The 21,184-nt window shown below is 55.8% G+C and overlaps 6 protein-coding genes across 6 annotated transcripts; 3 read left to right on the top strand and 3 right to left on the bottom strand.

The window, feature by feature from the left end:
* Positions 1 to 1,273: 1,273 nt before the first annotated feature.
* A1O3_07695 (uncharacterized protein) lies at positions 1,274 to 5,137 on the top strand (the record flags this gene model as incomplete). The annotated part of the gene is made up of 1 exon (XM_007737802.1): positions 1,274 to 5,137. One exon carries the CDS (start codon positions 1,274 to 1,276, stop codon positions 5,135 to 5,137), a length of 3,864 nt encoding a protein of 1,287 aa, XP_007735992.1.
* A 950-nt stretch (positions 5,138 to 6,087) lies between these two features.
* A1O3_07694 (uncharacterized protein) lies at positions 6,088 to 8,820 on the bottom strand (the record flags this gene model as incomplete). The annotated part of the gene is made up of 6 exons (XM_007737801.1): positions 6,088 to 6,424; positions 6,548 to 6,648; positions 6,723 to 6,857; positions 6,956 to 7,865; positions 7,945 to 8,010; positions 8,075 to 8,820. The coding sequence occupies 6 exons, from the start codon at positions 8,818 to 8,820 to the stop codon at positions 6,088 to 6,090; spliced, it is 2,295 nt and encodes a 764-aa protein (XP_007735991.1).
* A 1,258-nt stretch (positions 8,821 to 10,078) lies between these two features.
* A1O3_07693 (uncharacterized protein) lies at positions 10,079 to 11,191 on the top strand (the record flags this gene model as incomplete). The annotated part of the gene is made up of 1 exon (XM_007737800.1): positions 10,079 to 11,191. One exon carries the CDS (start codon positions 10,079 to 10,081, stop codon positions 11,189 to 11,191), a length of 1,113 nt encoding a protein of 370 aa, XP_007735990.1.
* A 634-nt stretch (positions 11,192 to 11,825) lies between these two features.
* Positions 11,826 to 12,311, top strand: A1O3_07692 (uncharacterized protein; the record flags this gene model as incomplete). The annotated part of the gene is made up of 1 exon (XM_007737799.1): positions 11,826 to 12,311. One exon carries the CDS (start codon positions 11,826 to 11,828, stop codon positions 12,309 to 12,311), a length of 486 nt encoding a protein of 161 aa, XP_007735989.1.
* A 1,217-nt stretch (positions 12,312 to 13,528) lies between these two features.
* A1O3_07691 (uncharacterized protein) lies at positions 13,529 to 17,426 on the bottom strand (the record flags this gene model as incomplete). The annotated part of the gene is made up of 2 exons (XM_007737798.1): positions 13,529 to 13,632; positions 13,688 to 17,426. 2 exons carry the CDS (start codon positions 17,424 to 17,426, stop codon positions 13,529 to 13,531), a joined length of 3,843 nt encoding a protein of 1,280 aa, XP_007735988.1.
* Positions 17,427 to 18,480: 1,054 nt separating this feature from the next.
* A1O3_07690 (acetyltransferase) lies at positions 18,481 to 19,214 on the bottom strand (the record flags this gene model as incomplete). Its single annotated transcript, XM_007737797.1, has 2 exons — positions 18,481 to 18,818; positions 18,920 to 19,214. 2 exons carry the CDS (start codon positions 19,212 to 19,214, stop codon positions 18,481 to 18,483), a joined length of 633 nt encoding a protein of 210 aa, XP_007735987.1.
* Between the last annotated feature and the right edge of the window lie 1,970 nt (positions 19,215 to 21,184).

Here is a 21,184-nt window from a genome sequence, read left to right as displayed (position 1 = left end):
GCTTCTGGGAAGCTTCATTGGGCCAATTTTTCCACAAGAGCTGTTGATGACTTGGGCCATGATGCTAATATTACCGACCTATTCCGTACAGGTGATATTTGCGGTCAACTTGACAGAGGGCAATTTCTTCAGACAAACATGAAACACCTAGAAACACCCAAGATTCATCATCGATCTTTGTATCTGTCTCTGTACAAAGTACAGAGTACACATACTCTTATACGCGGCATATCGAAATCCTACTTCACTTAAAAAACAATTCTTCTGTAAGTCTACATATGTAGGGAGTACGTTATAGCCAAGGCCCCAAAAGAGCCTGGTCCTGACCAATAGACTTAAGGGGATAAAGGTATGCATTAAATATTCAAACTGCCGAAAATTAGCTCTGATATGTCACACAAATCCAGTCCTTTGGTGTAGTGGTATCACGTCTCCTTTACAACATACTTACCTCGGAGAAGGTCATGGGTTCGAAACCCATAGGGACTACTACTTTTTTTGCCATTCTATTTTTTTGGGGGAGCACTGCTATTTTATACTTTTTCTTTTACCGGTAGGTTCTTACATTGAAATTTTTCTTTGCCCAGTGACAGGGTTGCAGTCTCGACAGAATCTGCCAGCTTGAGTCCGGCAGCGTGACGCACTGGCTTGCTGTTTGGTCGACGTGCCTCACGTGCCATTTAAGGTAACTGCCGGCAGAATGATGATAGTACAGTGCTATGAAGCATTACTATGCACTGGCAAGCCTTTCCGCAAGATAACTCGGGTATCATGGCGAGCTGATAATGCCGCTGCCCTAACAGAAGAGGACACGACAAGGCTGGCAGTCCGAGCCTTGCACGTAATCAAATGCGGTGCTACGGCGGATCATGCTTGACTCTTGAAATTCTAGGCCATGACGTCCTGCAGAAATCCCCGCCGCCTTATTGGCCCAGAGCCACGCAGAATTTCTTCTTTACGCCTCAACAGAAGAAACAAGGCGAAGACGAGCATACAGAGGCCACTGTGTGACCTTCAAGTTGGACGAAGCCTTGGTATTAGTCATAGTTTGTGTTTGTGTTTTACAAGCCGACTGAGCTGCCCCAGTCAGCAGAGGTTCGTGGTTTGGAGCCTGTTTTTATAAAGCCAGGCAGGGCATCTTTGCTTGTTGAGTGAAAAGGAGCTCTGTATGCTTTGTTAGGCACAACGAGCAGAGAGAACTCGAGAAACAGACGCCGACACGGAACAGAGAAAGCAGAGCATTGTCTAACCCGCGAAACGAAGCGAAGATATCATGGGCATCATCGACACCAGCAAGGACTTGTCCGCCCTCTTTCGAGACCAGGTCCACAGGACGCCAGATGCCGTTGCCTTGGAAGACGACAAGGTCCGGTACACATACACCGAACTCGACCACAAAGTGACCGCTCTCGCACAGCGGCTGCGCAGACATGGCGTTGGCAGAGACAGTCTGGTGGGCGTGCTGTTGCCGCGGAGCGCCGACTACGTGATCGCCTCGTTGGCGGCGCTGCGGGCGGGAGGTGCCTTCTTGGTCCTCGAGATGGCATACCCGCAAGGTCTACTGGCGGATGTGATTGACGACGCCAGCCCCGCGGTTGTGGTCACGTACAGGGCCGAGGTGGGCAAGATCAAGGAGGGCATCCCACTGATCACGCTCGACGACAAGTCCGAACAAGAAGCCGCAGTCAATGGCGATGGACACGCCCCAGGCCTAGACGAGCATGAGCTTCCTCCACTCCCTGCTGAGGACGACCTCGAACGCTTGGCCTTCGTCTCCTACTCGTCCGGCACCACGGGCAAGCCCAAGGGAATCGCCAACCCCCATACGGCGCCGGTGCTCTCGTACAACCTGCGGTTCCGCGTTCGTGACGTCCAGCCAGGTGACCGCGTGGCGTGTAACGTCTTCTTCATTTGGGAAATGCTGCGGCCGCTCTTGCGAGGGGCCACCGTCTTCGCCGTCCCCGACGAGGCCAGCTATGACCCGGCGGCCCTTGTGGATTTGTTGTCGTCGAAACACATCACCGAAACCCTCATGACACCGACCCTTCTCGCCACAGTTCTAGCGCGCCACCCCGACCTTGGTTCTCGGTTATCCGATCTGCGCACCTTGTGGCTGAACGGCGAGGTCGTCACGGCCGACCTGGCCCGGCGAGCTCTCAAGGCGCTTCCCAAAGTGCGCCTGTTTAACTGCTATAGTGCCTGTGAGACCCATGAGATTGCGTGCAGCGACATCGCTGACATGTTGACCGACGAGGCCGTCTACTGCCCCGTCGGCCCGCCCATGGACCCAAAGCACACATACATCCTCGATGAAGGGGGTCAAAAAGTGGAAGCGGGTGTCAGTGGCGAACTCTTTGTCGGCGGTTCTCTGCTGGCACGTGGATACCTTAACCTTCCCGAGACCACGGCGAAAGCCTTCACGCCGGACCCTTTCGATCCTACCCCGGGAGCCCGCATGTACAAGACCGGAGATCTGGCGCGACTACTGCCTTCCGGACTCCTCGAGATCACCGGTCGCGTCGCCGGCATGATCAAGCTCCGCGGTTACTCGGTCGTCCCTGGAAAGGTCGAGAACGCCATTGTCAAACATCTGGCGGTCCGCCACTGTGCCGTAGTGGCCCACGGGGAAGGCCTGGAGCGGCAGTTGGTGGCGTATCTCGTCCGGGACAAGGACAACGCCTCCCCAGACCGTCCGGTGGTCGAGATCGACGAGTCCGGGTACAGTCCGGCGGCTCGACGCACGCTCTCAGCCCATCTAGCCCACTACATGATCCCGGCGCTGTGGGTGGAACTGGACGAGCTGCCGACCCATCAAGTGTCCGGAAAGGTCGACCTCAAACGTCTCCCACCGCCCCCGACGCCCAAGAAAGCGCAGAGCAACGGCCACAAGGCCGAACAAGACCCGATCACGATCAACGCCATAGCAGAAATCTGGGCGGCCACTCTCAAGACATCGCGGGACGCCATCACCCCCGAACACAACTTCTTCGACCTCGGCGGCCACTCGTTGTCTCTGGCCGACCTTGCGTCTAGGCTGTCGAGGAACTTCGGCTTCCGCATTCCGCTCGCCCGCCTCGTCGACCCTCCCACTCTCAACGGCCATCTGGAGACGGTGCGTGCGGTGAGAGATGGCCATACCGCCGAGGTGCAGGCCGATCTACCCGCCGTGCTGCGGAAAGATGCCATGCTGGACGAGGACATTCAACCGCGCAATGCTACGATCTGCGCACTCGACAAAGCCGACACGGTGCTGCTGACGGGCGTGACGGGGTTCTTGGGGGCCTTTCTCCTGAACGATCTGTTGGAGAGCACATCGGCGCAAATCATATGCCTGGTGCGCTTCGGTGACCCTTCCGAAGAAGACCGGCCGGGCGGCATTGCCAGAATCCGCCGGAACCTGCTCGACTTGGGTCTGTGGCGCGACTCGATCATGGAGCGGGTGGAGATCCTGCCGGGAAACCTGTCTCGGAAACGACTGGGCCTCTCGCCCGAAGCGTTCGACGAGCTCGCGGGCCGGGTGCAGGTGATTGTGCACGCGGGGGCCACGGTCAACCTGGTCTACCCGTACGCGGCGCTGCGAGGGGCCAACGTCGGCGGGACGAGAGAGATCCTGCGGCTGGCGTGTCGCGGCGGAGCGACGGTGCAGTACGTGTCCACGAACGGCGTGCTGCCGCCGTCGCAGGAGGGGTGGCCGGAGGACAGCATGCTGGACGTGAAAGACGTGCCAGAGAAGCTGCTGGACGGCTACGGGCAGACCAAATGGGTGGCGGAGCAGCTGGTGCTCGAGGCCGGGCGGCGGGGGCTGCCGGTCAAGATCCACCGGGCCGGCACGATCAGCGGGCACAGCAGCACCGGGGCGGCGAACGCGTGGGATCTGCTGTCGGCGTTGATGGTGGAATCCATCCAGCTCGGCTACGCGCCCGACGTGGCGGGCTGGCGGGCGGAGATGACGCCGGTCGACTTCGTCAGCAAGGCGATTGTGCACCTAGCCAACCAAACGCACGCGCAACAGGTGGTGTTTCACCTCGGCGACCCGGACCCGGTCGACACGCGGCAGGTGTTCGACGACCTGGCGAAGCTGGGCTATCCCACGCAGCGGCTCGACTGGGACGGCTGGGTGGCGCTGTGGAACGAGCAGCGCAGCTCGGTCAAGGGCGGCGACGGCGCCTTCACGGTCGACATCCTCCGCAGCGGCATGCCGACGGTCGACTTCCTGCGCGGCATTGTGGTGTTGAACAACGCGGCGACCCGGCCGTTCCGCGCCGTGGTCGAACGGCCCAAGGTCGACCGCGTGCTGCTGGAGACGTACACGCGCCACTGGTTTGCGCGCGGCTGGCTCCCTCGCCCGCCGTCGCGCCACCATTCGCCCGGCGGCTCCGCCCAACCCATCCGCCGGGGCCCGCTGAGCGGGCGCGTGGCCGTGGTGACGGGCGCGTCGTCGGGCATCGGGGCGGCCGTGGCGACCGCGCTGGCCCGCGAGGGCTGCCACGTGGCGCTGGCGGCGCGCCGGCTCGACGCCCTCGAGGCCGTCAAGCGCCGGCTGGTGGTGCGCGAAGGCAAGGTGCTGGTGCGCCAGACCGACGTGACCGACCGGGCGCAGGTCGCCGCGCTGATGCAGGCCGCCGCGGCCGAGCTGGGCCCCGTCGACATTCTGGTCTCGTGCGCCGGCGTCATGTACTTCACCATGATGGCCAACGTGCAGCTGCACCAGTGGGACCAGACCGTCGACGTCAACTGCAAGGGCCTGCTGCACTGCCTGGCGGCCGCCGTGCCGCCCATGCTGGCCCGCGGCGCCGGCCACATCGTCGCCATCTCGTCCGACGCCGGCCGCAAGGTCTTCCCCGGCCTGGGCGTCTACTCGGCCTCCAAGTTCTTCGTCGAAGCCACCCTGCAGAGCCTGCGTCTCGAGACTGCCGGCTCCGGCCTGCGCGTCACCAGCGTCCAGCCGGGCAACGTCGCCACCGATCTGCTGGGGATGTCGACCGACGCGGACGCGCTGAAAAAGTACGGGGAGCCGTCTGGGGCCCGCGTCCTCGATCCGGAGGATGTGGCCAACTCTATCGTCTACGCTTTGAAGCAGCCGGCGCACGTCGCGGTGAATGAGGTGTTGATTGAACCGAGAGACGAGCCGATATAGTTGGTGACATCTACCTCCCTTTTCTCGACGACGTCGCCAACTCCATCGTCTACGCTCTGAAGCAGCCGGCGCACGTTGCGGTAAATGAGGTGTTGATTGAGCCAAGGGATGAACCCATTTGATTGAAAGGGTCCGCATGTCGCCGTGAATGAGAATGAGGTGTTGATTGAACCGAGAGACGAACCGATATAGTTGGTGCCTATGTCGCCGTGGACGAGAATGAGGTGTTGATTGAGCCGAGGGAGTAACCGACACAGTTCACTACCACTACAATGAAGGGAGAGAAGAGGGCCCCAGACTTTAGAAAGGCACACTACATACAGCGAAGAGAGACCCAGACTTCTGCCGTTTCAGTCTATCTTGATAGAACCACTAAAAACAAGAAAACATGAAATAAATTAGAACACCCAGAATCAAAAGGAAGAGTCTTCTACTCTACTCTACTCCTCTAAATACATACACGCACAACACGCAGCGAATATAGTCTAGTCTAGTCGAGGCCTGTACTCGTATACCCCTAAACTAAATACTGGACCGTATATCCCGTCCCGTCCCGTCCAGACTCTATCCCGTGCCGTGGCTGTGTAATGGCAACCAACGACAATCAAATCAACCAACAGCCAGCAACCAACAACAGTAGGAAAGAAAGAAAGAGAAAAAAAGTATGGAGTACGCAACCCAACCTTGGACATGTCAAAGGTTGAAATGTTCCATGTTCTCTATCAAAGGGTCGCAGGGGGAGCGCATGCTATTCAGTATAGTATAGTATGCCTAAACCAGCCTTCTGGTTTAAAGGGCAAGGCTGGGAATGCCCAAGTTTGACAGGACAGCACCACCAGTTAGATTTAATGATCTTATTCGATACACATGTACATGGATATGTGTACATGTACATGATATATGATATATAGTATTATTTATAATCGTCCGTAATTAACTTTTGTCCGCCCTCATACCCACTCATCACCGTGCGGGATCGTCTCTGGGACGGGCGGGGCGACCAGCATATCAGGAGGCACGTCGTCGTCACTACGCTCGGATGCGGCCTTGCTGGAAGAACTCTTGCTGTGGGCATGTCCGTGGCCATGTGCATGTGAAGACCACGGCCGATACGAAGGCACGCGCAGGAGCGGACCTCTCCTTTGGGACTTCGACCGTGAAGGAGGCTGGGGCTGGCTCAGCGGTCGTGGTTTGGCGCAAATGACCAGGTCGACGGCGCGTTCGTCTTCCATTATCGTTGGGTGTCGTTGAGAGAAGTATTGTGCGTATTTGAAGATGGAGTAATAACTATAAAAAAAGAGAGCATGGGTTAGACGAGGGACGATGCACGGCCGGAAAGGGACAAACAGGAAGAAGAGAAGAAGAGAAGAAGGGAAAAAGGGCACAGGCAGGCACGACTATCGTACTTACATTGAAGCCACGTTCATGAACCTCAAAACAAACTTGTACGGCATGTAGTAGAAAAAGACGATTTTCCGAGACACCATTTCTCCTTTCCGGCGTAGAATGACCTGAACTCGGAGAAAAAGGGTCAGCCGTTAGATGCTGGGGCCAGGCGGGTTGTCCGGACAAGAAGGATAAGTACCTCGTTGAAGATATTGACCGTCATGAAATACATGCCTATCACGATCCCGGTCATCATTCCCATAAAGCTAGGCCGAACCACCCATGCGATCGGCAAGAAGAAGGGTGTGGTTAGGTAGAGGAGAGCCACCAACCCCTGGGAAGCGAATCTGTCAGTCAGGCTTCTTTTTGCAACGCTCGGAGACATGGGACACCGGTTTGGGTGCCCGTTTAGGTGCAAATCAAATCCCTTACCTCTTGAAATGTATACACCAGGGAACCCAAGGTGTAGATGCCCAGACTCCAGGAAAAAAGCATATGTCGCAAATTGCTCCACATGCGGAAAATAATGAAAAAATTCCAACGGAAGAATCGCTGCTTGTACACCGTCATCTCGCCAAACCCCCCTCGGGCGCCCGCACCAAAGAACAGGCCCGAGGGCACTTCGGTCTCGACCAGCACCGCCGAGCACATGACGATGCGGCCGCCGAGGTTGCGACAGGTCAGGCCGAAAAACCAGTCTTCCGAGATCTTGAAGCCGGGATGGTGGCGGAAACACTTGAGGACGAAGTCTCGCTCCCACAGGGCAATGGCGCCATGGGCAAAGATGGCACTCCCCCACGAGCCGGCGAACTGGCGCTGCATGCCGCTCATTTTGTACTCGATGTCTTGGAGCTGCTGCACGGCGTTGCCCTTGGTGCCGTCGGGCCCGACGGCTTTGATGGTGTAGCCCACACATTTGATCAGGCCCTTCTTCGTCCCCTGCTGGATGCGCTCCGAGACGATGGGGAAGTTGGGCGGCAGCGCGCAGTCGTCGTCGATCATCAGCACGTACTGGAACTTGTAGGCCGCGTACGAGCCCACAAACTGTGCCACGATCTTGGACCCGATCGGCACCCAGATGTGGTTGACCTTGTACGGTCGGCACACCTCTTCCGTGCTGTCCAGCGGCGTGGCACTGTTTCCGTTCGCCACCACATAGATGTTCTCCGGCGGGAAAACCTTCAGCGCCGCCTGGAGGGTGGGCCCGATCAGCTCCGCCGCCTTGTAGCACGGGATGATGAGTGCGGTGCTTCGGGCGCGGTCCAGGTGGTCTTGGAAGTGGCGCGGGTCGACGGGCTCTGGGTCGGGCTCGTACTGGGTGAACAGCGTGCCCACCGAATAGCTGTCTTCTTGTCAGACCGGAGTTCTTCTTCTTGTTCTTCTCTCATCATCAAATCACTCTTCCCACTGCGGGTACTTACAAGAACGCAATGCCAACAAAAATGGCGCAGAGACCCTCGACGGTCAAGCTATACTTCATCACATGCCTGTCACGTCGTTAGCTGGTGAGCGAGCGGATCTCGTGGTTGGGCGGTGGCCGGTCCATCATACCAGAATGTATAGACGAGTCCCCGCCACAAAGGGACCCCCACGAGCACAAAGTACACAATTGCCACCAGCAACAAGTAATATGTATATTGAAAAAGGATCTGAGCCACCTTGCCGCGTGCCTTGTGTGCCGTCTTTCGTTTCAGGGCATGAAACTTTTCCAGACTGACGATGCTGGCTCGACTCTCCGTCCGCTGTAGCTCTTCTCCCAGCATTCGGTCTCCCTTGAACGTCGCCAATGGCTCCGGATGTTCTTGAAATCGGCCGTCACGGCTGAACGGACTCATGGTAAACACCACCTTCCGGACATCGGGTTCTTCAGGGCTTTCGAACGAGGGGGCCATGGTCGGCAATGAACTGGCTCGCATTCGTTCTCTAACGGATGTGCGCCCTTCGGTGGCCCAAGCCTTCTCAGGAGTCCGGAGCGTGGGGATGGAGAGCCGTCGATTGTAGGCATCGGGGGTGAGTGCGAATGGGGGAACAAAGTTGCGGACATGGTCTGGGAAGTGGTCGAGGGCATGATCTCGGACGTCAACGCCATGGTTCTGGATGTTCTCCGGGACATGGACCTGGTGCGCAGGTCGATCGGTGTTGCCGTGAGCATAGTTATCTTGAATCTGTCCGGAGGGCCCTTGCGGATTGCGATTGCTGGGAGCATGGCTTTCCGCACTCTGTTGCGATGGCTCTCGCCATGGGAAGACAAATCCGTCGAGTACGGTTTCGCTAGCATCCTTGGGTGAAGGCGGCATGCGGTGTGGAATGCAAGATTATCGTCTCCCAGATCTGTGAAAACTAACACCTCCCGGTTGACCAGGGAATCATTGCAGAGAAGGAGAGAGGCAACTGAAGGAATTCAGGCGAGTGCAACCAGTATGACGATGGATTGTCATGTCAGGATCCCGCCATCCCGGACATAACCGTGGTCGCCTACCGGCAGAGATCCGAATGCCTCGAGGATCGCGTAGATCAATCAATAGTCAATAGTCGCATCGATTGCCAATTGTTTCAATATGGTGATGGTGGGTGGACACATCTGGCAATGGGCCCATCCTGCCAGCCGCCCACTGGCAGACCGCAGCACACATCCCAAGGAGATTTTCAGTCCGCTTCAGTCCTCCGGTGGAGGGAAAATATCCTCTGAACGCTTCGGAGCGGTTCCCCATTGAGACCCAGTCGTTCACTATAGCAACGAGAACGATCTCGGGCGAGCCGCATGTCACACATCTGGGTGTGGGATTCTGGCGTCCCCACGTGTGGTAAGGCCTGGGTTGGTGGTAGAACATAGAACGACCGGTGCGCATTGGCTAGTCACTTGTCAGACATATTCTCGTAGAATGGTGACCCCACACCGCCATAGAGAGGCTGGGGGCGATGGTGTACGTCAGGTAGGTGAGAGGAATCATCCCCGCCCAATAGAATTTCGGTAGCAGTCGTGCCACCCCGGGCAACGTTGCTTGGTATAGAATGCGTTGGAGGCCGTTGGAGTCTGGGTCCTTGGTATTTGTAGGAGGAACTGTAGGAGGAGCCGGCGTCCTCCGCCCCGCCGCACGGGCAGCCTCGCGGCCCCGGCCCGCTCGAATGTTGGATTCAGCCTGGTCTCCGACCAATAGTGCTGCAGTTGGGCGTCACTAGCACTGCACTCTGACAGCTTCACCGAAACGTCAGTTCGGGCACAGATCATGCAGTCTCTGTATGTTGGATGACAACCTCCTGCAAACAGCTAGCTCGACTGGATTTTGCGCCCATCCGACACAGATGGCCTGGGCTGCGTCCAACCAACCCCCAACAACGGCGAGTCGCCTCTTGGTGAAATCGCCGCATCCGTCCACAGTCCAGAAGCCCAGGAAATGGTGGCTCCAACACCTTCTTGGCCTGGTGGATAGCATCGTCATTCGAGCCATGTCGCTGATGATGCAACCGGGGGCGAACCGACATCAAAAGCAGAAGAGGCTTATAAGCACGCTTGCCCATGGTGCCTGAACTCACTTGCCCTGCGCCCTTGAGATAATGACGGGGATTTTTCTGGCACTTCTGCTGCTTTCCGTATCGTCCTGGTACGGACGCGCGCATGGCTACAGCCATGGCCAGCTCCTACCAAGAGTAGACTCTGGTAACTGCACTCGCTTTATAGTCTCGGGATCGATTCCAGGGTATTTTCAAAACCATGCCTTTTATGACTTCCGCCAACTGGGCGATTACGCCAGTGCCTCACCGCCGGCCAAAATCACGTCCAAGCAAGACAGTGGCGATGAGAATGTGACTTCAACTTACTTCAACACCACTGCCTTCCAAGGCTGGAACATTCTGAGCGGCGTCAGGTCGGACGAATCCACCGTGCCGATGATCTACTCGGCTCAAAATATCTTTATTTCTGATGCCAACTCTTCAGACGACGGCGCCGCCACCTACCTGAGTCTTCGCACATCACGACTCTCTGCTTTTCAGAGTATGGCGGAGATTAAGAGCACATCAGACAATTACTTGCACGCCAGTCTTCGGATCCGAGCGAAATTTTTGGCTTCCAGTGATGCAGATGTTGCATCGGGAGCGGTCTTCGGCTTCTTCACATACAAGACCGACAATCAAGAAAGCGACATTGAAATCTTGACCGCCGAAGATGCCGACACGGTCCATTTTACCAATCAGCCTGCGTCTGATGAGGACGAAGCAGCACATGCCATTGTATCCCTGCCCGATGGCAAGCATTGGACAGACTGGGTGACCTACCGGCTTGATTGGTTCAATGGTACCAGTGCATGGTACATCGACGATGAGCCCAAGGTGCAGTCGACAGACAGTGTCCCGACCGAACCCAGCTCGGTGGTCTTGAACCTCTGGAGCAACGGGCAGAGCTTCTCAGGAAAGATGGCGGTCGGCAAGGAGGTTCTGGTGGCTGTGGAATGGATTGAGATGGTCTACAATGTCAGTGACAGTCAGGTCAATACAGCATCTCCGGTCACCTGCAAGGTCGACGGTGTATCTGTTACGGGACAAGCCGAAGTCGTCGTCGAGTCCAAGTCCAAGTCGAACGCGATTCGACGTTCGGAGCAGACAACAACTTCTTTTTTAGGGGTTATCTTGGCAGCTCTTTTCCTGGCCGGGTCGTTCGATCTGGTCTGAGTTGACCTCGTATGGTGTGGGAGCAAGCCATTGTACCAAGGGGGCTGTACATATGGGCTAGAGGACGGGTCGGTCATGGAGATGGAGATGGAGTTGGCGTCGGTCTTCTTGAGCCGCCTCAACACCGCTTAGAGCAGGCGCTGTACTTCGGACTGAAGCGTGTATTTGGAGGATGGTGAGATTGCGATAGAAAAGAATAGAAAATAAGTGATGCCTGCATTTACGGCTGTTTGTGCAGCTACAGAGTATACGTACTCCGTACAATAACTACATGTAATTAGTCAAATCAGTGTGCAGCTGCGGTCGAGACTGACTCTGGTTGACTCTGGTTGATTGGATAGCATGATTACTAATACCTTAGTCAACTGGGCGCGGTTGATCCGGCAGTCTTTCCAAACTCGGATCTCCAGATCTTTTGCTATACTAATGACCTAGTGCATACTACTTAGTGCCAACAATCGATACAAAAAAAAGACCCCCCAATCGTCAATTTGAACGGATAGACAAAGTCCTCCGGGACACTTACCAACACCATCCACTCGACCATTGCTTGACATGCTCCTCCCCTGCCTCGCCGTCTCTCACCTGATCTGATATCTCCCACTGTCACTGGCAGCGGACCGCACACTACAAGATGAAACTCCTCACCACCAACTTCCTCACCTGCGCGGTCAAGACGTGCAAGACGTCGCCGCTTTCGTTCCCTCTCCACTTCAAAGATGCCACGCTCGAGCGGACCGAGATTGACTTCGACCCGCTGTTCATGCGCAATCTTCTCCCGCGGGTCAATTGGGATGCGCTGACCACGACAGCCACCGAGTTAGGGCTGCAGGCTCTTGTGCCGGCGAAGAATCCGGTAGACGTGGTGGAACAAAGCCGCGGAGATGACGGCGACATCGATGTGCAAGCAGAAGCAGAGGCCGACGCCGAGGGCACGACAATAAATGCTACAGAAACAAACGCAGATCACGAAATTGAAGAGGAGATCCTGAGGAGGCTACATAACCTCCTCCTGGAGACGGGCGTCGTCGAGGGAAAACTGGTCTGCGGCAACTGCGGCTTTGAATATCCAATCAAAGAGGGTGTCGGGAATTTCTTGCTGCCGGCTCATCTGGTGTGAAAGTCAATCATGTGTGTACTGTGTACGGGTACTGTGGTTGTTGTTCCAGTCGATCGTGTGTTCATGTGTGTACTGCCTGGTCAGCTGGGCAGGAGACGTCTTGGTCCGATCCCGAGGCGAGGCCGAGGGATGGCAAGGAGAAGGAGGCCGAGGAATGGCAAAGAGAAGGTACCAAGGCGCGGATGAAGAGATGAAGGATGTGTGTACGGATACTGTGAGCAACAACCACATGCCGATTCTAACCCCAGAGCAGGGCAGCCGGAGGGGTTCGCAAAGAACCGGTGCAATGCCCCAAGACTCGATGGAGGCTCAAGCCGGTCTCACCCTGCAATGCAAATGGACCTCTACTATACAGCTATGTTCGGCAATGCAAAGAGACCTCTACTCGGTACTATACAACTGTCTACGGCCTTCTCGCAGTCGGAGGATTTGGTCCGGCCCGCCCGGGCGGCTCATAAGCGAGGCTGTCAAAACGACGACTGGCACGAGGCGAGGACTGGTGACAAGCCCGGTCAAGAAGAAAGGCAAGAAGAATGAGTCCATTACCGGGGTTGCTGGGAGAGCAAGACCGACCTCGGCCACCTTGGGGAGCCTCGCTCGTCGCTGGACTCAACGTGAAGGTGAAGGCTTAGGGGCAAACAGAATGAATGCGACTAGCTTGGCTACCTTGTTCCCAACACTCTTACTCTTGCGTCAAATCCTGCGCTGCGAAAAGGCAGGACATTAACACTATGTACGGCCAACCCCGGCTCGCAGGCAAGGTCCCCGACCCACACTGCCGAGCGAGGTGTCATTATACAAGTACAAGCAAAAAGCTGTCAAAGTCGTTTGAACGTGCCGTCATCCTTCCTCGCACGCCTGGCCTTGATAGTCAATCTCCTGCGAACACCGCCCGTTGCTTGTTGAATGGAGAAGTTTCCGTCGGCATTGCCGTTGCCGTTAGCCGTTGCCTTTGCCTTTGCCCCTGGAATCCGTCCGGTCTGCCCTCTTCCAATGCTAGGCTGGACACGGGATCACAAACCGTGCCATACTTTTTTGCTGTCAAACCTGATGCCTCCCACCCTGATGTCAAGAAACGGAAGAACGCCCCAGCCAAGAATGCTTCTTAGTCTCACACGCATTGACAAACGAAGACGAAGAAAATGACTCTCCCACACGCACACGTTTTAAAATTCCATCTGCTGCGCCAAGCCCGTTGGAAAGACCTGCTGGCTGAATCAGTTGAGGAAACCTTTGCAGACCGCCGAGCCGCAGAGACAAGGGATGCGGTCGTCGCTGTCAAATTCGCGTTCGAATTTGTAGTCGTAGGTCAACTCTTCATCTGTCTCCAAGTCAGCAGTGCTCTTCTCCGCCAAATGAACGGCTGGAGAGCTTACCTTTCTCGATATCCCTTAGAGCGTAGATGACAATTCTTTTCGTGCCGCCGACTCGAATGATCTTGGCCGTACAGTTGGGCGAGCAGCTGTGGTTGATGAACCTGGCGATGCCTCCTTTCTTCGTGGCGTCGACCACAGTGCCCTCGTCGATTCGGAAGAGATAACTGCTGCCAATTCCACTCTCCGTGTATTTGATCTCCCGCAAGTCTGCGATTTCCTGCCGAATCTTCTCTCCAACATACTCGATAATCATTTCGCTCGCTTGGATTCTTTCCAATGAGTACAGGCCCCAGTTGTGGATGGCAGATCTGGCGAACTTGACCGGTTTCTTGCGCTTTTGAAGTTGGTTGAAACGCAGAACATCGGCGTCGTCACCCATATCCTTAAGCATCTCCCGTTGCCGGTCCAGGTCTTTAACCGTACGCCTGTCATCGGCCCGTTTGCCTCGGGACGAAGCTTTAGGAAGTTCCACCGTTTGCTTACTAGCAGCGGACGGATCTTTCTTCGCTTCAGCTTCGCGCTTTTCCCGCGCTTTCTGCACCTTGATCCGATGAGGCAGATACTTCGACTTCTCGGATTCCAGGATCTTGCGTATGGGCTCCGTCCGAGCCGACCCTGATGGATTTGGAACATAATACCCTTCGATAGGGGGTTCTGTCCGTAGAGCGCCGGGCTGAGATCCTGGCTTGAGGTTGCGGATTTGTTCTTGTTTCCAAGCCCACGCCATCGAGTCGCCGATATCCATGGCCAACTTGGCCTTCATGGCAGCTGACAAGTACTCCATGTCTTCGTCATCGAAAAGACTGGCTTGCCAACCTCGAAGGTCGGGGATCACGTCCTCGTCGTCATCCACCGTCGGCAGGGGTTCTTCGGCAGACACGCCCCACTCAACTTCTGGCCGCCATTCAGCAGCTTCCGCCAGCGCTTCTTCCTCTTCCGCAAATCCGAGAACGTTGTCCACTACCTCAGAGGCTTCGGCTTCGGCTTGCGCCTGGCGTAGGGCTTCTTTTTCTTCTAGGATCTGCTTCTTGGTTTTCCTTTTGGTCTTGATCTTCTTCGCCGCTGGCTTTGGCACATCTGACTCCACATCTGGCGTCGCCTCCAAGGGCGTCTCGGCATCTGGCATTTTGACATCGTCTGTGTCCTCGCGGTCCAGTTCCGTGTGGCCAACGCCGAAGAGCTCATCATCCGCCTTTTGACGTTTCCTGGCCTCTAATTCTTTCACTAACCTCTTGCGCTTTCGCGAGGAAGGAGACATTTCATATATGTTTCTCTCCAATTTGGCGATGATGAGATCTTCAGCAGTCGCTTTAGCGGTGTCATATTCGTCCTTGATGGCACCGTCTCCCATCTCGGATTCTTCTCTAGCATGGAACCGCCGCTTTGTTGCCTTGCGCAGTAGTTCGTCGTCATCGTCGGATACCGATGTCATGCTCATCCGGCTAGCCGGGCGGCTCTCCAGGTCGTCAGTGTCACGAGTAAACGAAGTCCGTTGTTCATCGTCCGAATCCTCATCGTTCTGGAACTGTGCCAACTGGTGGAACAGTGGCCGAACATTGTGCCTCGTGGGAGGGGCCTTCCTGCGCTCATCGCGAAAGCCGACCATGCCTCTGTCTGTGCCGGACCTCTTACCAATTTTAGGTAGAGAAAGTATGTTGAGATTCTTGCTGCCAAACGGACGTCGGTTCATCCACCCGCCACCCAGACGAGAATCTGGAGTGCGGGAGCCTTCGTCGGTGGGCACAGTCCTCCGTGTTCCTTCTGGATCGTCGAGACCTAACCTCCTCCGCCTCTCTGCATGGTTGTTTGGATCCAAGAAGTCGTAGAGAACCGGCGCGGCGATTCGCGACTTCACGTCCTCCAGCAATTTATCCCTGAGTTCTTGAATAACGAGCTGTACAACTGCCCGCGAAGGGTCCAGATCTCGAGCCCGCTGCCGTTTCTCCTCCTCGAGATCGAGGTCGTGCTCTTTTCTCAGCCTGTAGGCTTGCTTGGAGTAAACAAAGTCAACCGGCCCTGTTGGCAATGGGTCTGTTGTACCGGCTGCCGCCTTGGCATTGCCATTAAGATGGAGTTCCAGGTTCATCACGTAGGTGAACAGGGGTTGCATGTGACATCCGTGGTACAGTTTTCTCGCCTCCAGCTGCCCATTTCGCGATTGTTCAAAGGTGATAAAATATCCCGTTTCGTCACAGCGGACCTCTCGCCAATCATACATCCTCAGCCTCTTTTTCAAGTGCGGTATGGTCGTGCTCATAACAGGCACATAACAGTGCGCAATAAAGACGTAAGGAACTTTCAATGTTGGGGCGATAGGGGTCGTTTCTACAAGTGTTGCCCCCGCGGGGACGACCGCGAGCTTCACAGGCCTATCCTGTTTTATGGGCGCCGCGAAAGGCGCCACGAAGGGTGCCACGAAGGGAGCTTGATAAATGGGCTGTGGTCGCAGGGACGGCTTCCCTGATGGGCCCTTTGGCGCCGTAGGTGGTGGACCAGAAGATTTTGCAAATCCTGGTGACTGTGTTCCGACCGGCGTCAAAGGGGACGGAGATGGTTGCGGCCGCGATTGACCTGTGAACCCACTTTCTCTGCGGTGTAGAGCGATTGCCTTTTCAACCAACTTTTCCGTGACAGAGCCATCTCGATCCACAACCACTTGGACGGTCTTCAGTCCTATCCTTTGGCCGCGTTTTCCCTCGAGGAAGGCTGTCTTCGCCGCGAGAACGGCGGAGATGGGACCTCCGCCTTGAAACGAAGCGCAATCCTGATATCCAATTGTGCATATTCCTAGAAATCGCCCCGTGACTGGGTCTGTCTTGTTGTCCAAGTCCGCAATCTCACCAAAGCTAGAGAATAGCGCGTTGATCTGAGAAAGAGGGGTCATAGGGTCAAACCCAGTGACGACGACGGTGGTGGCGGGTGGGGGTGCAACCGCAGTCGCGACATCATGAGTCCAAGACTTGAGATTGTACGGCGCAGGTCGAAATTTGCCCTTGCCTTTGCCTATTCCACCTTTTGCGTAATTGGGCACTGCCAATCGTGGATCCGGTGGTTGGAAGTTGTCTTCGGGCTTGACTCCAAAATCCTCAAACTGGGCCTTCAGCTTCCTTTTATCCTTGGAGTTCAACGTCTTATCTAGCTCCGGGTCGTAGGTACATTTTGCTCCTTTCACAGGCGAGCTGGCGTCACGCGCAAATCTTCGATGAGCCGGGGGTGTGGGTAGGGGGGTCATCGAACCGTGGTGTAGATTCGACGTAATACTATTGCTATCCATGACCGCGTGGGAAGTCGAGTCAGCAGCCGGACTCATCAACTTCCCATTTGGCGGAGAGTCAGAATTTGTGAGAGGTGTGAGGGTGCTGAAGTGTAGATGATTTGTGCCAGGCATGGCGGCGTTGGCAATAGGCGCACTGAAGACCGATGAAGCGGTACTGGACGAGCTGGCTGAGCCAACACCATTGAGAAGGTCGCCGGCGAATTGGTCGCTTTCTTCCGAAATCAAAGAGTGGTTGCTGGGCTTGGCCAAGTTGTCCTGTTTCGTGGACGGATGCGGCTGAGTGTTCGGTGAGTTCAGTGCAACGCGAACAAGACTGTCCCTGACCTGCGCATCTTCCACGCGTCCTTCGGTAGACCGAAGTCGCGATTTGTCTGTGTCTGCTGATTTGGAAGATTTCGTTGCGATGACGCTTGGGGCGCTCGGGAAGAAATCAGCGAATTTACTGCCCGGCGGGCGCGACATATCCTTGTATCACAAGTCCAGCAACGCGCTCATCTTCGATGTTCGTCCTCCTATACAAAGCGATGTGTAGATTGAGATGTCCGCACCATGAAGTGCAGGGGAAATGTGGCAAAAGTTTCGTTGCGGTCTGATAGTCAACGCGTCGGGGCGGTAGCGGTAGGAAGGGGTTCTTGCGGACTGGCGCAGCTGGCGCAGCTGGCGAGATGCTGGCCACAGGAGATGATAGTGGTAGGCACAGAGGATCAGAATGTTCCTCAGAGACTATTGAGCCCCAACGCCAGCTGAAACAAGGAGCTTAGAGAACAACCTGTGATCTGGACACGGCTGCGTCGTCTTGCTGAACGCCTTAACAGCATCGTTTGCAGACCGAAACCCAAACCACGCTCTGTTTAGCAGCCTTGGCAGAACAGTATCTAGTATCTACTCGTGACCTTGGAGTCACGTGCGCCTCACCCTCGCCCTCAGCTACGCGCTTACAGTACCTCCAGTACCTCGCTCACCTTCCTCACCTTCACGCTCACCCTCGATGCAAGAGGTATGCTTAGCCCTTAAGTCATACGGCCAGGACAAACCGTATACGACAATAATGCGTACACTTTTCCTTCCGCCAGGCCAAGGACAATCGCCTGCTAGGGTCAGGAAAGACTTCGATATACCACATCACCTATGTTATTGTACTCGTTGGCAGATTAACCTACATGTTCCTAATAAGTAGAGATGCCACTTACACGGACACATACATATATACGTAAAGGCTTGAACTTTCTCTCTGGGTGCGTCAATGACCCTAACCTATCCCTGATGCCCACCGCGTCGTCCCCTTGACACACAAATCTGTTGCCGCGAGCTGCAAGTCTCCATGCCAAAGAAGACGGGGTACCGTGGCGGAGATGTGAGCAGTCTCCTCGATCTGCCAGCCTCCAGACGAGGATCAGTACTCAACAGGCAATGATAGGACAGAGCACAGCAATTGGCATCGATGCGTGGGAGTCGTGACCCAGCCCAACCAGACCGGACCACTAAACAGCAATGACAGCAGCCATCCACCCATCCATCAATCCAGCGGAATGGCCTTCAGGATGCGAGCCAGATTGCCTGCCACTACGTGGTGGTCCGGGACGTCTTTGGCCACCACACTCCCCGCTCCGACCACGACGCCGTTGCCCAACGTGACGCCGGGAAGGATGAAGACGTTTCCTCCCAGCCAGCAGTCTTCGCCGATGGTGATGGGTTTGCCAAATTCCAGGCCCTTGGTGCCATTGCGCACCCTGGGGTGGAGAGGGTGAGTGGCGGCATAGAAGGAGCAGTTGGGCCCGATCATCGTCCTCGAACCGATCTGAATGAGACAGGTGTCGAGAAAGGTGGCGTTGAAATTCACGTACACGTTGCGTCCTAATCTTTTGACGGGCCAGGCCAGATCAGAAGTCCGATCTCGTCAGGCTGGGGGGGGGGGGTGCTGGTGATTTGAGGAGAAGCGCGTCATGTCGACTTACTTGAGATTGGTCCCGTAGCTGCCGGCTGCACACGGCGCAGGTCATTGAAATCGGGCCGGGCAACGCGGCGCAACCGCTGCATCGAGACCTGGAGAACTGCCATTTCGCCATGGTGCAGGGCCCGTAGGGCGCCGAGGTCAACATCAACTTCCTCATCGGCCTGACCGACTTCACCGAGGAGGATGGCGCGACGAGGGCCATCCCCGGCAGCAACCGCTGGCCCGATTTCCGCGACCGTGGCACTGCGGATATGACCCTCCCGGCCACGGATGAAGGCCGGCGATGCGCTTTTCATCAGCGACAAGGTCGTGCACGGAGGCGGCTACAGCAAGACGACCGACGTCCGTCGACCGAAGCATCGTCAAGGAAATGACGCCGCTCGCCCAGGCCATGATCGGCTTCCGCTCTCAGTATCCCAAAGGCTCGCCCGGCCTGTGGCAGAGCGACACGTGTCGGGAAAGCGTAGGAGCCGAAGAAGATAGGGATAGGCAGAGCGATATACTTCGGCGAGTAATCTCTATTCCGGGCCGTGGCTAGGATAGGCCGCTCGATCTAGGTCTAATTCGCGTACATACTACTCGGATTCTGAGAGCATTTATTACAAGTCTTCAAGAAGCGAGGCGGTTTCAAAGTCTTTTCCTACGGATGACCGACCAGGGCTGCCAGGAGTAACATCCTCGGTAGAGAGGGTAACACGGAAGTCTGCTTCATATATCTCGCACATAGAAAGGCTATACCGTTGAGATGCGTTCCGTGAGCAGACATGTCGGATCCGCAGATCTACAAGATGGTTGGCGAATGACAGAGAACAACATGGGCCAACAATGCATCATGTAAAACAAGCAGTAGTACAATAGCCAGTGTGACGTCTTCTTCGGTCTCGATCAAGTCCGCACTTCCTCCTTTAAGATTACCGAGCTCAATGCTTGTATGGCTGACAGTCGGTGCTTCAGTGCGTTAGGTATATTAGCCTGGGTGGTGTCGACCCCGGACGAACCTAGGTGTGCCGCGGATAGACCAAGAAGAGCATAGGGAAGGCCTCGATGCTGATAAGATAGAGTTAACATATATGCGTGGAAAGGATTTTGCACCCCAGAGGACCCAATGGTCAAGGTCTCACAAAAAATCTGATCAGCTGTGGCATCGTGGTCAGCACGGTGCGCTTTCTGAGAACGAGTGATCTGAGTTTCTCGGCATGACTGGTGGCTAGAATGTCGTTCACCGCCGTCGACCGTCCGGAGAAGACGCTAGAGCAGCTGGGAGACTGTGACTGTGCCAGTATGAGTTCGCGAGTGGCTTCCGGAGACCATGCTGAGATAACGACCAGCCCTTGGACGGAGAAGGGGTGACAGATTTCTGCTTCTTCCGCTCTCCATTTCGATAGATATCGGCGAAGGATAAGGACGATGGGTCATCCCTCAATCGATCAGATAGCTTTTGGACCTCGGGAGAGAGATTGACATCACGAGAGATTGGGAATGAAACGCAATGAAGGTCTCCCTCCCGCACTCAGATATAGCTCCATGATGTAAGCACTAACCGGACATTAGACAGAAGGAGCCCATAGAAATGCTCCTGGCTAGGTGCCTGGATGAATTCACGGATCAGGTATGTTTCCTTCCAAGGGCCACGTGAGGCTTATATTGAAATTCGGAGCCGTGGCCGTCGGAATGACGGAGCATGCATTTGACAGCTCTTGAGATCAAATCTCAGGGGTCTATGCACAAATGTTGCTGACCATGCGTGGAACTTGTACTCCGTCCTTGGTAGGTATTCATATACACCTGGTATCACCAGCACGTGTTCTAGACAAGAGCATTTTCACCCTAGAATGCCGAGCGGTTCCCTGTGGGAGGCAGTGCTCGAGTGATACTGCGATCCGGATAGGACATTCTTTCCACCAGCTGTAGCCTGGTGAACTGGGTGGATTGCGTAGATGGAAAGTGGGCCGACCTCTGAAACTGGGGAGCGGTGACCGGTTTTGGCTTGCACATATGTGTCCATAGAGCCCGGGTCTGTCTCAGGCGGCGGACCAACGGTTGGCTGGAATGGATGACTGCGGTGTGGGATCCTGGCAGGCGGAGGAGGCTGACGAGCCCAAGCCCTAGAGAGGCGAGACAGGGTCAGCAAGGGGTGTGTATTTTTGGCTTCAGCCTCCTTTCCAGGGGTCAGACACATTCTTGAGTCCCTCACACACCGATATTTCAAGATGTCAAGTGTCCGCCGGCTATTTGCCCAAGATTCCCTTCCAGCTTCAGCCAGCTT

The sequence above is a fragment of the Capronia epimyces genome (assembly GCF_000585565.1).
Source record: "Capronia epimyces CBS 606.96 chromosome Unknown aczIQ-supercont1.6, whole genome shotgun sequence".
Lineage (NCBI taxonomy): Eukaryota > Fungi > Ascomycota > Eurotiomycetes > Chaetothyriales > Herpotrichiellaceae > Capronia > Capronia epimyces.
The sequence above is the reverse complement of the archived record's forward strand: the minus strand, read 5'-3'. Positions and strand labels throughout refer to the sequence as shown.